Below are 16,662 nucleotides of genomic sequence, written 5' to 3'. Positions count from 1 at the left end.
CACTGTCTATGGAGACAATGAACTTGGATCAACAGGATGCATTAGGTGCTTATAAGATTTTGTGAGGGAGTTCTCTATCATTTAGGCATCTAATTGTATGGATGGTTCCTTGTATCTCATCTTAATATGCAGAGAACGCTCTCAGTCATTTGTATGTCGATTACCCTTTAAAATGTGTGAAAACTGTGACTTCTGTTTTATCAGAGCTGTCGGTTGAGCTTCTCAGCTTGCCTTTCTTTAGCGTCCAAAGCGTATTTAGTGTCTTGGAGGTCCTCGATGGTCTCCAAGGCTTCCTGCAGCTCCTTGTCAAGGGCGTTGTATTTGTCAGTCAGTATTCTGTTCTCCAGGCGGAGCTCCATGATGTGGCGACTCAACTCCAGGTTGTAATGACCACAGTGCCCACGTAGCTGCTCCACCTCCTTCAGCAGGACCTCCATACTCTTCATCAGAGACTCCAACTTCTCCTGCTGCTGCGTCATACTGTTCTGTAGATTTATTTACCTCGGGTTTGTATAATATTCCTAAAAGAAACAAGAGGAAAAAGGATATAGACACAGGCAGACACAATCCTCCAATGCGTCTCTGTCTAATAATGTCCGTTTTAAACAAATCCAATTTGTTTAATCCCATCCATGTCTCGCCCTTTCTCCTGTTCCCTGCTACTCTCTCTCTCTCTCTCTTCTTTTCTATGAAGACATCAGAGGTATTTTGCTAATTTTGGCTTAGGTTACTGATTTTGCAATGGACATCAAGTGTCAATCCAATACTAGTATTGTTTTTGTTCACTAAATCTAAAACTCCTACAAAGAAAAGAAAATTATGGTATAAATGTAATTTTCCCTTCAACATGTTATAGCTAAATATTTTATTAATATACCAGCCATATTACAAATTAGCAGATGCATTAATGAAAACCACTGATCCAAAGGACATTCTGTTATATTCTAGATGGTAATCCTCTTTATAAAACAGAAACACATCCCTAAAAACATGCATGCAAACACACAAAAATGAACAATACAATACACCCAAAGACAGGAGATCTTTAGTTGATTAATCGGATAATGCCTAACAATCAGTCAAGCACAGGTTAATGTTCATCTTGCTAAACGTTAAGCCACTAAAATCCCTAAGGTGATTACCATGCCAGCACAAGTACTTCAGCCCCAGACTGTGTGACTGCTTATTCAGTACACTGCCAGTCTGCGGTCTTCTTACTTTAGAGGCTAATATTCAAAAGATAGATGGATCCAAAAGATAAATCTGATAAAACAGATTTCTATTATTATAATGGATGAGCAAAATGCTTATTGGTAGAGCAAGAGAATTGAGCTCGCAGCTATAAAACAGAATGTAACATCAGGTTAAAGTCTTATGTATAGTGTTTTAATATGATGGCACAATCAGGTGCACAAGTAAAGCTAGACACAGGCTAGTCAAGCAAAAGTTCTCAGGAATCAGAGACTGCAAACAAAAGAGAGACACAGAGAGAAACCCGTAAAGATAGCTTGCCTCAATTGTTGCCACATTCAGCTTGTTACACAAGCATCACTGCTGCTAAAAAAAAAAAAAACTGCTGCTGCTAAGACGCTGCTGACATGTAGTACTTTTTTGTGAGTTATGGCCCTGCAATTCTTACTGTTTGTTCTTGTTTTCCCCATGTGACAAAAATATATTTTTGTTTGGAATAAATATATTTAAATATATAAATATTTTCTAGCTTAAATATTTTTAAACATTAGAAATACAATAAATAGCCTATATATCAAACTACATTCAAACATATTCCATAAAATGTATGTGTAATTCCATTTTGTGTGCGTATTTTAATATATGCATTTTAAATGTGTTATATTCTACATATGTTAAATGTAATATATTTAAAATGCATATATTAAAAAAAAATATATATATATATATATATATATATATATATATATATATATATATATATATATATATATATATATATATATATATATATATATACAAAACGGAATTGAATACTCATAAATCATAAACATAAAACATGATATATAATAATAACTAAACAATATATTAAAATATATGGATTCTTAAATCATCATATAATTTCAGCATGTGGTCAGTTCTAAATATTTGTCAGTCACTATGATATTCTCTATTAAAGATCAGTGGTTGCAGTACCAACACTCAACCACTCCTGCAGTATCATAGCAACGCTATTGTAAACAATACTTTTCCATTCATCGCGCTGTGTGTTATATTTCTTGTAATAGGGATTATCAAAGCAGGTGAAAATGCAGCAACCTGAACTTTTTGCAGGGGAAGAAGCAGACGAATCTAGACCATCTATCGAGTCCAAAAACCCAGAGGAGAGAATTACCGCCCGTCGCCTCCGCATAGCCGCACGAAATGAGGCCAAAACACGGTAACGTTAAACGTTCATCACGAGTTCTTTGTCGGTCCCTTGTTCCATTAGCTATAAACATGGAATTCTCAAATCTTTCGGTAACTTACTTATAATTTTTTTTTTATTTTTGCAGTGAAGAGTTTGGCAAAGATTTCCAGGAAAAAGAGGATATTAAAGAAGAGATACGGAAAAGTCAGAAGGAAGTGGAGAAATGTAAAAGGGTCAGTCGTCTGCATTTAAATATATTTTTCAAATGTAACGTTTGCTTTTCTTCATATATATTATATTATATTATATTATACAGTGTTGGGGAGCAACTTGTTACATATAACTAAATTACGCAGCCTAATTTATGTACAAAATAAATAATTGTAATCAGTTAACGTTAGAGTTACTGATAAAAAAAAACGTGTAATTTACAGTTAACGTACTTATGAAAAGGTTAACGATTACAAAGGATATTACATCTGAATTGTTTTTCACACAAAACCATATACAGATGTAATTGGTTTCTTTCATAAAAAAATGAGGCACAAAAGTCGCACACAGAATATGACAGATTACTATCCGTTTTATTTCCTATTTGGCTTTATATGCTTCATTTTTTTAAGAATAGATTAGCCTAACTCTTTTTTTCCAAGCTTTTGTTAGATGCCAGTGTTTCCTGTCTTAACTTTGCAAAGATATGATTTTAAAAACAGAATCATAGCTACTGAACTATTTCTTGTTATGCTTTTAAATCAGTATTCAACCTCATAATGATTTCAAAGTAAGTCTCATTTTGTAGTGGTTAATTTAATTCAAATTAAATTAACCTCAATTCAAGTTATTAGGAAATATGAAAGTCTGACAGTAATCAGTGTTTAGTGATACTGTAAGATTAAGCAGGCCTTGTTTACATGTTTGAAAATTATTAACAATTATTAAACATCGGAAATGTAGAAACATAATCAAAAAAGTAATCAGTTATATTAATAAAGTAATTAAAATAGTTAAACTACTTGTCACATTTTAGATATGATAATTTGTAATATGTAATATATTACATTTCAAAAAGAACCTTCCCAACACTGATATTATATTATATTATATTAATGATAAGAAATATTAGACAAGCAAATACTGTAGTTCTTGAATACTGAATATTGTGCACATAGTATGTGAGGTAGATCAGGATTTTCACTTTTCTCTGCTCTTTTTGCAGCACATGACAAAATTACAAAGTGATGGTCTGGAGTTGGTGACCAACATTCAGGTAGCTGTAGATGCCAGAGAGTCTGACAGGAGAACAGAGCTAGAGGAGGCATGTCGACTGAGGTACATGCAATGAAACACTTTCCTCTGTCCACCTAAGTCTTTGAAATTGTATCTCTGTATAGTTTGCATTCTCACTATAAATGTGTCATTTGATTCTATAAGGAGAGAGAAGCTGGAAAACGAGGCCAAGTCCAGCCAGGAAAAGTTTGAGGAGATCACCCGCAAATGGACGGATGCTAAAATGAAACAGACCCCACTGGATCTAAGGGATGCTCTGAACAGCCAGCAGCAACTCTGTGAACAGATTGTAGCGGACAAGAATAAACTGATCAGTGAGCTACAGCAGGTGAACTTCAGACTGCAACAAATACATGCAAAAACATATAGACTATAAATCAAGGGTAAATAAGAATACTTTTTTGTATAGGAGCTGAAGGCTAGCGATGATCGCTATGTGAAGGACCTGAAAAAACAGGCTAAAGACATTGACCTGATAATAGAGAGGATGGAAGAACAGATTTCATGTCTAAAAATGTCATACCGAGAAGACCTAAAGCAGATTGAGGTGTTGTACTGCCTCCTGGAGGCTGGAGGACATATTACAATTATCTCTCATAATATTCTTCTTTATATGTTTGGTTTAATAAGAAATGAGCAACTACACTATATAAAATGGCATAGCCATGAATGCACACTATTTTATGTCATTTATTTTCTATGAACATTAAAGGACTCATTTGATGAGGAGAGGAGAACGCTGATAACCAAACACAGGAAGAAATGGGAGCATCAGATGAAGGAACGAAGCGAGAAAGAGGTATAGTACGTATAAAGGTGACACACGACATTGGATTGAAACAGATTTTCATGTGTATATCTTTAAAACCACTTTGACAACAGCATCTTTCTTTGCAGCTGAAGGACATGTTGCAGGGTTTAAGCCTCCTGGAGGAACATGAGGACTTGCTGCAGAAGCTGAGGGTTCAGAAAGCTGAAGAATACAACATAGACAAAATCAAAATGGATACAGAAGTACAGGTGAATTTGATATAGTCTTAATTATGAGTATAACTCTGTAACTGTAACTATATGCTTGAGACGGTAATGCTATTAGGTACAAATCAAAATCTGCATTTGTGTCTATCTGTGTGTGTAGAATTTAAGAAAGAAGTTACAAGAGGTGAAGTTCAACTGCCATCTGAATGAAGAAAAACTTGATTACAAATATGAGGTGCTAAAGAAAAGAGAGGAAGAGAACGCACTCTTAAAATCACAACTGAAGAGGAAAATTATAAGGTATTATAACTTTTACAGACAATGAAGACTGGAGTAATGGCTGCTTAAAATTCAGCTTTGCCATCATAGGAATATATAACATTTTAAAACATGAAAAAAAAAATAGAATATTGTTATTTTAAATTGTTATAATATCAGTAATCACCCTACTGCAGGAAACCAGTCATGATTCCTGTTGATTTTAAATTTAGAACTGACCTGATGTTTTTCCAGAATGCAAGATATTCTCAACAACCTAAAGTCTAAATGCACCAATCAGGAGAAGCAGTCAAAAGCCGAGGAACAATCAGTGAGAAATGACTACGCACGTATTAAACAACAGTACAAAGACATGCAGAAGAAAGCAAGGTGAGTGCACTTACTCTCATCGTGACCTAGAAAACATTCAGACAGTCCCAGGACAAACCTTGTTTTTGTGTGTTTGGAAAGACACTTTGCAGCGCTGGATGCCGAGCGTTTTGAGAAGATATGGCTGATAAGTGAAGGTGAAGTTAAGGCCTTGGCACACAGGGCACTGGAGACAGACAGAATAATTCACGAGCAGCAGCTGGGTCTGGCTTGGACGTCTCTTCCGCTCCCCTTCATGGAGCGCTCCGGTCCGATCGAACATAACGCCCTCAAGACGGCCTCCCAGAAAGCTGCAGATACCCTGCAAGAGGAAACAGGAGGAAATTCAATGGAGGAATCTGAGGCTCTGGAGGACACTGATAGTGGAGTGAACCGGAGGACAATGAAGAGAATTCTGGAGCTACTGTGTGACGAATTGGTGAGTGTGTGATTTTGGCCGATTCGTTAGTTTGAGATATTTCGAAATCTTGAAATTGTATATGTATAAAATGTATAGTACAAAAATATATCAAAGGGGTTTACTATCTCTCATTTTGTTCTAAAACTGTATGACTTTCATTCTTCTATGGAACACAGAAAAATATATTTCATAATGTTTAAACTATTTTGTCCATATTACGAAAGTCAGAGTCTATATTATTTGTGCAAAGTCAAAACTCACAATTTTAACAACCAGCCCGAAATGGAGAAATACTTGCCCACTTTTCAGTGATTTTCAAAAGTAATAAAAGAGACCTCATAAATACAGGGTTTCTGTGGGTCTTATTATTTATCTTTCCACAAATTAAGACACAAAAATAATAAGAAAGATTAGAGCAGAAAGTTGTGAGTTCTTCCTCAGTAATTTTGTGTTCCAATACAAATATCTAACAGGGAATGAAAACTTGTTTTCTCTTTCAATCAAGCTGCTATTTGTTCTTGTTTTATTCATGTACTTCTTTTAGATCTGTTTATTTTTTTAATTTAGATCAGAAAAACGTCTTGTATATAATTTTGCTTCACATAAAATGTATCTTGATTTAAGAAACCCTAGACATATGCATTGAAAATAAGACTAAATAAAGACAAGAAGCCTAAGGAAGCACATACATTTTTTATCTGTGTGATCAGAAGGTATCTTAAAAGTTTTCTTTACTTAATTTTACCTTCGTAAAACCTGCAGTAGCCCTGTAAATAGTTAGAGCAATTGTTTTTATTTTTCAAATTCCTCTTAGGAGACAGCAAAAAGTCCCTAATTCATAAATCAGCATCGTGTGTGAATTTGAAACTATATCTGCTCTATATCTCCCTTTCTTTCAGGGTTTTCTCGTAGAGAGTAAACTGCTGCAGCTGGTGTCTCATCTGGAGAAGAATGAACAGTCCCTTATAAAGCTAGATTGTATTTTCACAGTAAGTATAATTAGATCTGTGGCTCTCAGCAGGGGGACACGAACAACTAGAGGGCCTTAGAAAACTTCCAAGAGGGCCCCAAATAAGACTATAAATTAGTTAAATAAAGTTCAATAAAGTGACATAATTAATATGCTAAAGAAATTCTAAAATAAAAATCTACAATAAGACATCTTTAAATGTTTGAACAACATTTGAAGGGGCTTTAAATGTTGCCTTTTACAAATGGGAGACATGGAGTCAGAAAGGTTGAGAACCACTAAAAAACCACAAAGTCTGATGTCTCAGTTGATTTCTTTTATGAACACAGGCAATAGGGATCGAGAGTGAGAATGATGTGCATAAAATGGCTGAGTTCTTAATGAATTACAGACAGCATGGACGAGAGCAGAGGGAACTGATGGAGGTAAAGGGGGATCCATCACAGCTCAACCTCTCACTATACCACTCTGGAAACAAAATTAAATATGTTGTATTTCTCTTTTGTGTTTTTGCTAGGAAGAGGAGACAACTAACATCCAACCTTCTGACTTAATCCATCATAATGATCTACTAGTGGCTCTGAAAGATTTTACCGCCCACCACTGCAGACCCCAGTCAGTGCACTTACATTTCAAGCCTAAAGGTTTCTGCGGTCATACATATTCCCTAAAATCAACTGTTTGTTGTTATGTCCAGTGATCTTCAGGCCTCACAGAAGAGCAGTGTTTTGGGATTGGATACGAGAAATGAATCTGAAGATACAGCATACTGGGAATGCATAGCTAATGTCATCCCAGAGTCCAAACTTAGGCTCTGGAGTGCTCTTGATACAGCTCTCAACAAGTACCAGTAAGTGCATTTTTGTTGTCAATAATTATAGCATGCTACACCCAAATGAAAGCCTTGATTTGGACTTAGAGAAATTCACATTAACAATGAGGTTTTATTCGCAGTACTGTACTGACTGAGAGGGCTAAGCTTCTGGCAGAAACACAGAATGTTCAACAACAGAATACTGAGCTCAGACAGCTGCTGCATCTTTATACAACCTCCAAGGTGACTGTCTGAGTGTGTTGCATAATGGTACAAGTTCAGTTTGGCTGTTCTCTTATAATATAACTTGATTTCTCCTGATAGGCCAGTGCTGAGCTGGAGATGCAGCCCACCAGGATGAGGCAGTTCCACATGTGATATACTTTCGAAAAATAAAACAATGGAAAAAATCTGTATTTGCAATCTAAATGGTGAAAAATGCCTTTCAGCACTGCAATTGAAATTTTCAAGCTTAAAGGTCCCCTTGTTCTTCTATATCTGCTTGGGCCAGAGCCTTTGAGCTTGGTATAGCTGCATTTGACATCCACAATCTAATAGATCAACCCCTAAATTCAATATGAAACTTTTAGTGAAACAAAATAGTGGTCATAATCATGCTGCATATGTCTCTGGACCAGACTGTGCGGTTCGCGTGAAACAAGTGAAATCAGACCTCATTTGCTATCCCTATCGCCTACATTGTGAACTACGAGACATTACTGCTACAGAAAACACAACACCGTGAACAAATGTCCGTCCCATAGATATATACACTAGATGTCGCCTTGGGGTTCTAAGCATGTGTCAAAACCACTGCCATCTTGGAACAGGGGTCTTGTCATAGGAAGTAGCTAGGTAACACCATTGGGTAACACTGCGATCTCCGCCTGTACTTTGAATTAATGGACAATGTCGGACTTTTGTGCTGCATATGGATGTTCAAAAGAAAGAAATATAAAATCCAGACAGCAAGGATGTTGAATCATAAAACATATTTAAATTTATACACACACACATATTTTTCTAACACACATACTTAGTGTACATTTCAATTTTTGCACATAAAATACCTGTACGTACAGAACTGCCTATATACCTGAACACACAATTGTCAATTTGTATATTGTCATTCCTTACCTACTCCTTTGGATTTTTTATTCTTTTATTATGTGTCATTCCTTAGCTTTTTTTTTTATGTGTGTTTTTTGTTCTGTCGCCGTCAGTCTGTTGCGCGTGGAGCTTCTGTCACGGAAAAAAATTATTGCATGTATAAATATACTTGACAATAAAGCTCATTCAGATTATCAATGTTACGAAATTATATTTCTGGCTACGTTAGTTTGTTTCAGTCCATGGTTAACGACCACAGCTAATCCATGCTAGTTACCCATTACTTTTTGACAGTTAGGAAAACCAACAATGAACAGAATGTATTTATATATGTAATATGATTGATGATTTTTATTTTTGGTCTCTATTCAGTCATTTCTCCGACTGGCGCTGTGTGACACTACACTGATTTAAGGGGCTTTAGTATATACTTATTTAATGTGGCAAAAGTATTGCGGGACAGGAATAAAGAGATATTTGTATGATCGTTGGCACCTCAACTATCTAACTTTCACATTATGTTCCTCTCAAATTCGTGATTTGTTTCCACAAGCAAATTGTGTTGTGTATCATATTTAATAAACCAATACAATTAAAAAAGTAAATAAGTTTTAAAAGCATAAAGTTTGAAGGCAATACAGTCTGTCAGAGATAGATAGTTGCTGTGTGGTTGCTAGGGTACCGGGGTTGCTAAGGTGTTGCTATGCTGTTGATAAGGTACTCGGGGTGGTTGCTAGGGTGTTGATATGTGGTTGCTAAGGTATTAGCTGGAGCTTCAGCATCTATTTATAGTGCAGGAGGCGGTCACTTCGGATTCTAAAGAGCATTTGATTGGTCAGAAGATTTGATGAGAAGATGAAGATGTGACGTCATAAAATCGTTAAGCCGTTTTGGCGGAAGTATATCTTCTAAATGAGAATTTTGCTTACTGTCTATGGAATTTTGTCACTGTTTTGGAGCACACTGCCTTATAGATAACCTTAAGACTAATATTGATTCTAAAACCCAAATAACTTAATTAGGTACTTACATAGGTAAATTTTTTGGGGGACCTGTTAAATGATGGGGGAACGAAATAAACCATTTTAAATACAAGAATCTGAAAACTTTTTTATATTAATTGCTAAGCATGTAAACCAGTACACGGATGGCAAACACGGCTGCATCCGAAAACTGAAAAAAAAAAATGCTGCCTCCGGAGGACGCATTCCAAGGTAGGAAGGCATCAAGACCGAATTCAATGTTCGCTTCAGTTCCCGTCTGCTGAGATGACTTCATTTGGCCGATTTTTGAAGGCAGCACTATGACTGTTGCAAAACGAATTGATCTTTGGCGCTGCAGTTTCCATTTTTCAACACTAGATGGGGATGTTGCGACAATAAATCATAGACTAAAAAAAACTGCAATAAATACATAAATTCTAGTTGGCTGTTTTGCACTTATTTACAATTATATATTATAATATAAACATAATTCGTTTATACGTATTCGTGTAAAAAAAAAAGAGAGATCATAAGGTGATCAATTAATTCCCCTCAATCTTACCCTATTATGTTAAGTGAGATTTGAATGGGGGAAACACAGTCTCTCGACTTCAAAAGACGCAAGCGCAACGGTCAAACACGTCCGTTATAGCGACATTTACACAGAAGAGCAGTGGCATGAAGAGGAGACTCTGAAGACTTTTTTTTACAGACTGCAGTCCAAACATAAGTAAGTTTTAATCACAAATGACCTTTACATTTGAACATGTGCCCAAACTCAATTGCAGTTTTTTGTTTGTTTGTTTGCTTTTAGCATACATTCAGGTTTAACTACGGAACTAAGAACAAGAAGAAAAGCATTATTCAATAATGTGAGGTTGAGTAAGATGTCACATTGTTTTGATTATTAATTACGCCTGATAATCATTGCATTTATTTTATACATGTGCATAATATTAATATAAACATTACATTAATTAGTATATAATATATTAGAGTGTTTTGTCCAAACAACTGCTGGATTTTTTTTTTTTTTTTTTTGCCTTATGAATTGTTTTGTAATTTATAATCGTTTTACTTTAGTTTTGTCTATAGAGCATAATGCCAGATTCTGACAACTTACCCCATAGTGTGTCACAATTGGTCAGCATTCTCTCAATAACTATCTAGCTATCTTAAAATGCATACTTGTAAATATTCACCGATGCAAAAACTTTGACAACTAGCCCCCGGTCTTCTATATTTTTTATTAGTCAAGGCAAGGGGATGGGTTTTTAAAATATCATATATATCTATCTATCTAGCTAATTAGCTAATTTATTCATTCATTCATTTTCAGTTGACATGTGGGAGTTCCCGAGGACTAGTTACGCGGTCAGTAACGGCTCCGGGGCGCATGAGGAGACGGAGATTGCTGTGAATATCGGTGGTGTCAAGCACATTCTCCACGGGGACGTGCTGAACCGATATCCCGAGACGCGTTTGGCGGAGCTGGTGAACCGAGCAACGGATTCCACACATGAAGATCTCTGCACGCTCTGTGATGACTATGATGACTTAAAGCGAGAGTTTTACTTCGACAGAGACCCAGAGGCCTTCAAATGCATCCTAGAGCTATATTACTACGGAGAGATTCATATAAAGCGAGGAATCTGTCCCATGCGCTTCATGAGAGAGATGGACTATTGGGAGATAGACGAGGAGTATCTAGATGAATGCTGTATAAGCAGTTTAAATGAGGTGCAAACCGAGCTGGCAGAAATAGCAGAGAAGGTCAAGACCATCCTGGACGACCTGGACGATGATGTGAGGATCACTAGAGGTCAGAAGTGTCAAGCGTTCCTGTGGAAACTCATGGAGAAACCAGAGTCATCTTTAGCCTCGCGCATAATCGCAGTGGTGTCGTTCGCGTTGATCCTGCTCTCTTCTGTGGTCATGTGCGTGGGAACCATCCCGGAGCTGCAAGTGCAAGATGCCCAGGGTAACCTCGTGGAACACCCGACCCTTGAGTCCATCGAGACGGCTTGTATCATCTGGTTCACCCTTGAATGCATTTTGCGTTTCGTGTCCTCTTCGAACAAATTGCGCTTTGTGGTTTCCTTCATGAATATAGTAGACTTTCTAGCCATCATGCCGTACTACTTAGTGTTGATTCTGGGTGCTGCTCAGATTGAGCTGGCCGATATTCAACATTCAGTGCAGGCGTTGCGCATTTTGCGCATTGCACGCATTTTCAAACTCGCGCGCCATTCAGCAGGGCTGCAAGCTTTCGCCGTAGCGCTCAAAAACAGCTTAAGAGAGTTGGGTCTGATGCTCACGTGTATGACTGTGGGAATTTTCTTGTTCTCTGCACTGGTGTACACATTTGAGCAGAGCCACCCGGAGACCATGTTCACCAGCATCCCACAGTCCCTCTGGTGGGGTATCGTTGGCATGACCACTGTGGGTTATGGAGACATCTATCCTAAAACAACGCTGGGCAGGTGTAACGCCGCTGTGAGTTTCCTGTGTGGAATCGTAGCTATCGCGCTACCAGTTCACCTGATCATTAACAACTTCGTAATTGTTTACGGTAAGCAGCGTGTGCTAGAAACCACTGCAAAGCATGAGATCGAACTCATGGCGTTACGTGCGAAGGATGAAGCGCAGGGCTGTCCGGAGTCTACAAAAATGCCATCACAGGCTTCGGTTGACAACAGCTCGGTGTGGGATAGTGCTGTGTCTGATCTATCTATCGGCAATGATGATGCATCTCTTTCAGAAAATAACGCCGCCGGTGTCCAGAATATAAGTAAATAAATCCTTTCATTCCAGTAATCAAAACTAGCAGATTTTGAAACATACCTTAAAATAGAATGTAATTTCTAATCTGTATTACTAAAATATAAATATTCCAAAACTGCTTGATATTTTATGTTGAAGTTATTGAGATGAAATAAACATTATCGACACTTTAAAAAAATTGAAAAAATTATATGTGTTAAAAAATTGACTGATAAAGATAAAGATACAAGCAGCGTGTGGACTGCAAAAGTGAGTCAGGTATTCCAGAGTTATCACCTGGCACGTGTTGTAGCCTTGCAGTTTTCACTTTTCAACACTAGAGTGGGATATTTCAACACAACATTGAGCTGCTGCGTGTGCTAACTCACCGCTGGACTACTGCTGTTTGACACAAACCACAAGAGTAACTTACCAAAGGGCTTTCTAGTGTGCATTTACTTGTACTGAGTGGGTCGAGAAAGCAGTGTATTTCAAAAGAAAAGCTTACGTTTGGTCGAATTTTACATTCGAAATATTTATATAATTGAAATAATAGGCTATAAGAAACTGTATGAGTGTAAATAAAAGTTTAAGAAAGTGCGAGTGACATGAGATGTCAAGTTTTATTTTTAAATGAACCCTTATCAGTTATAACCACAGTAAGAAAGTATATGTTTTATGACTCCCTGAGTTGCAGCCTGTCCCTGGTCCTTCAATCTGAAAACAATTTATGACTCTCCACCCCTCCCATCACGCCTGCTCCATCCCTACACACACACACACACACCTTATTTCTGCTCATGTCACCCGTCTTTACTCATGTTGCGCTTTCGGATTTATTCTGCTCTACACGCGGACATCATGCAGCTGAAGTCGGAAGCTTTTCAGGACTTTCTTCACAGGTTTTGATCCAAACATATGTAAGTTTTTTGTTTTGAAATTACAATTTAGCATTTGCATTAGAACATTATTTAAACGTGGAGCACTCGACTTTAATGTAAACACAGCTTTGGCTTTATTCAGTTTGAATAATGTATTGAATCCTTAGGTAAAAATAGTTTTTTTTTCTTCAATACAATAAATAAACCTATTTAATCTTAAAGCGAGCAAAACGAGTTTTGTCCTCTTTCTTGCAAATTTACAAATAGAAAAGAGGAAACCGGGGCTATAGCTTTCACATGGGGAAAATGTCAGGGGCTGTATCACAGTAACTAGTCTTAGCAATGGTTTAGGCTTTATGTTGGTGCCAAAATCAAAACACTTCGTAAATTAGAATTTTTATGAAAATATTAATATCGTTTCTGTATAATCTGCTCTCAGACAAATTAAGCTAGTTTTCAAACGTCATACATTTTAAACGTTAGCCTATAAATGTATATAACCGATCACTTACAATATTTTTGTCCTAGTAAGGATATCATATTTAAGTCTTCTTTTACGCTTTTGTTGTCCCGGGATTTACAAAAGGAGTTTACATTGTGACACTTACCCCATTGTGCCCATCTGTTGGCAAATGTTGTCATAAAAGGTCATCATATGTTCAAGCAACGTAGTCTTTAGAAGCACAAGTAGAAGCAGATAAAAAAAAAATCAAAGTCTGAAATTATGTGGAAGTGTCTAGCCCCGGTCTCTCCTGTAATATTTATCAAACTATTAGTCATGGACATGCTGATTTTTATGCCATATGGTCCTCTAGATTAAAAATGATTCTTATTTTGTTTTTGTCTAAAACTCTGGATTGTATCAGTTGACATGTGGGAGTTCCCGAGGACTCGTTACGCGGACAGTAACGGCTCCGGGGCGAGTGAGGAGACGGAGATTGCTGTGAATATCGGTGGTGTCAAGCACATTCTCCACGGGGACGTGCTGAACCGATATCCCGAGACGCGTTTGGCGGAGCTGGTGAACCGAGCAACGGATTCCACACATGAAGATCTCTGCACACTCTGTGATGACTATGACGACTTAAAGCGAGAGTTTTACTTCGACAGAGACCCAGAGGCCTTCAAATGCATCCTAGAGCTATATTACTACGGAGAGATTCACATAAAGCGAGGAATCTGTCCCATGCGCTTCATGAGAGAGATGGACTATTGGGAGATAGACGAGGAGTATCTAGATGAATGCTGTATAAGCAGTTTAAATGAGGTGCAAACCGAGCTGGCAGAAATAGCAGAGAAGGTCAAGACCATTCTGGACGACCTGGAGGATGATGTGAGGGTCACTAGAGGTCAGAAGTGTCAGGCGTTCCTGTGGAAACTCATGGAGAAACCAGAGTCATCTTTAGCCTCGCGCATAATCGCAGTGGTGTCGTTCGCGTTGATCCTGCTCTCTTCTGTGGTCATGTGCGTGGGAACCATCCCGGAGCTGCAAGTGCAAGATGCCCAGGGTAACCTCGTGGAACACCCGACCCTTGAGTCCATCGAGACGGCTTGCATCATCTGGTTCACAGTGGAATACATTTTGCGTTTCCTGTCCTCTTCGAATCAGTTGCGCTTTGTGTTTTCCTTCATGAATATAATAGACTTTCTAGCAATCATGCCGTTCTACGTGGTGTTGATTCTTACGCATTTGGGCACTGCTATCATGGAGCTCGCCAATGTCCAGCAGGCAGTGCAGGCGTTGCGCATCATGCGCATTGCGCGCATTTTCAAACTCGCGCGCCACTCAGCAGGTCTGCAAACGCTTACATTCGCACTCAAAAGCAGCTTGAAAGAGCTGGGTCTGTTACTGATGTACATGAGCGTGGGGATTTTCCTGTTTTCCGCGCTGGGGTATACATTGGAGCAGAACCACCCGGAGACCATGTTCACCAGCATCCCCCAGTCCTTCTGGTGGGCTATCATTACCATGACCACTGTGGGTTATGGAGACATTTATCCTAAAACAACACTGGGCAGGTGTAACGCGGCTGTCAGTTTTCTATGTGGTGTAATAGCTATAGCGTTGCCAATCCACCCGATTATAAACAACTTCGTCATTGTTTACAGTAAGCAACGAGTGCTAGAAACCGCTGCCAAACATGAGATCGAACTCATGGCGTTACGCGCGAAGGAGGAAGCGCAGGAGTGTCCGGAGGCTGGAAGAACAGCTTCGGCTGGCAGCAGCTCGGTGTGGGATAGCGCTGCTGTGAGCGCGACCAAGAGTGACACACACATCCCGTTACTTGGTGATCAGACAAATGTGTCCAAAGGCCCACCTGCCCACAAATGCTCGAATAACTACTGTACAGAGTGATTTGCGCTTGTCCTCAATACTTGAATAATAAACTAGAATAATAAACTAATTCAGAAACAGAAATAATCAATATGAACAGCACACTGTGATTACAGTATGGAAATCTATCTGTCTGTCTGTCTGTCTGTTTAGATATCATTGATATAACTCTAACCCTCTGCTCAACAATAAATCGTTTCATGTCAGTAATCAAATCTTCAAGCTTTTAATATAAAATGGTTCTTTATCAGGTTTAGTCACCTTTTATTAATATGCCAACATAGTAGCTATACTGTAAGTGTATATACACTCCCAAGACTCTTTTCAGAAAATAATTAGAAAAAAATTAAATTAAATGGGTTACTAAGAGTCAATGCAACTATTAAAACACTTTATCAACAAACAGTGAAGTTAAACAATAGATAAGTAAACTCAAAAGGATGATCGTAATTAAATGTATTCAAACATTATTAAGTGTATTGAAATCAATGATTTGAATCTTACACACATCAAAGGCTTCAAGACTGCTTGTCTCTGCAGACGTCTTACAGTAATGAGAATATCTCTGAACTGAACAAGCCTGAGGGAAAAACAATGACTTGAATTTAGAGCACTCTGAATCACAACCTAATTTGTATACATTTTTGTAACATATTTTTTCAACAATCTTTTCAAATAAGATGACTGTGTATTGCTTTTCATTCCACATGAAACAGTTGTCCTCTATCATTTCTGCAGCCATTTGGCATTAAACGACAGCAAAAGATTGTTTCAATTATTATTATTACTATCTAGACTGAACAATAGCAGTAGTTCAAAACTGTTAAGCAAAAACCAGCAAACAATATGTGTGTTTTTGCTCTGGTGACTGAATGTGCATGCTATGATGTGCCAGCTGATGTCTAAAATAGGGTGCTTTAGATACATCAGAATATATATAAAAAAAAAAAATCTGTCTTATCTGGTCCTCTATGAATTTATCTGTGCCTTTTCTCTCCCTAGTGTTTATTTTTTTTATTTTATTTTTTTTTATCTCACCTGCCCATTCAATTATATTGTGAACCACCATCCCCCTCTGTGGGAGTTTGAATGATGTGTCCAGAGGATTTGAAT

The 16,662-nt window shown here is 37.7% G+C and overlaps 2 protein-coding genes across 3 annotated transcripts; both read left to right on the top strand.

The window, feature by feature from the left end:
* The first annotated feature begins 2,245 nt into the window (after positions 1–2,245).
* LOC127984509 (dynein regulatory complex protein 1-like) lies at positions 2,246–9,789 on the top strand. The gene is made up of 16 exons (XM_052587168.1): positions 2,246–2,410; positions 2,526–2,613; positions 3,597–3,709; positions 3,812–3,995; positions 4,077–4,214; positions 4,380–4,466; positions 4,565–4,687; positions 4,806–4,945; positions 5,159–5,293; positions 5,375–5,711; positions 6,593–6,682; positions 6,993–7,088; positions 7,181–7,278; positions 7,361–7,513; positions 7,618–7,720; positions 7,802–9,789. Exons 1-16 carry the CDS (start codon positions 2,280–2,282, stop codon positions 7,853–7,855), a joined length of 2,070 nt encoding a protein of 689 aa, XP_052443128.1. The 5' UTR covers positions 2,246–2,279; the 3' UTR covers positions 7,856–9,789.
* Positions 9,790–10,636: 847 nt separating this feature from the next.
* kcnf1a (potassium voltage-gated channel, subfamily F, member 1a) lies at positions 10,637–15,873 on the top strand. Of its 2 annotated transcripts, none has more exons than XM_052587172.1 (2): positions 10,637–11,392; positions 14,564–15,873. In XM_052587172.1, the coding sequence occupies exons 1-2, from the start codon at positions 10,915–10,917 to the stop codon at positions 15,568–15,570; spliced, it is 1,485 nt and encodes a 494-aa protein (XP_052443132.1). In that variant the 5' UTR covers positions 10,637–10,914; the 3' UTR covers positions 15,571–15,873. The 2 variants fall into 2 exon arrangements, with proteins under 2 accessions (XP_052443132.1, XP_052443131.1); XM_052587171.1 differs by lacking the exon at positions 10,637–11,392 and adding an exon at positions 13,118–13,253 and having other exon boundaries at positions 14,081–15,873.
* Positions 15,874–16,662: the final 789 nt, after the last annotated feature.

This window comes from Carassius gibelio, chromosome B20, assembly GCF_023724105.1.
Source record: "Carassius gibelio isolate Cgi1373 ecotype wild population from Czech Republic chromosome B20, carGib1.2-hapl.c, whole genome shotgun sequence".
In the NCBI taxonomy this organism is placed as follows: domain Eukaryota; kingdom Metazoa; phylum Chordata; class Actinopteri; order Cypriniformes; family Cyprinidae; genus Carassius; species Carassius gibelio.
This window is presented reverse-complemented; position numbering and strand designations above follow the sequence as displayed.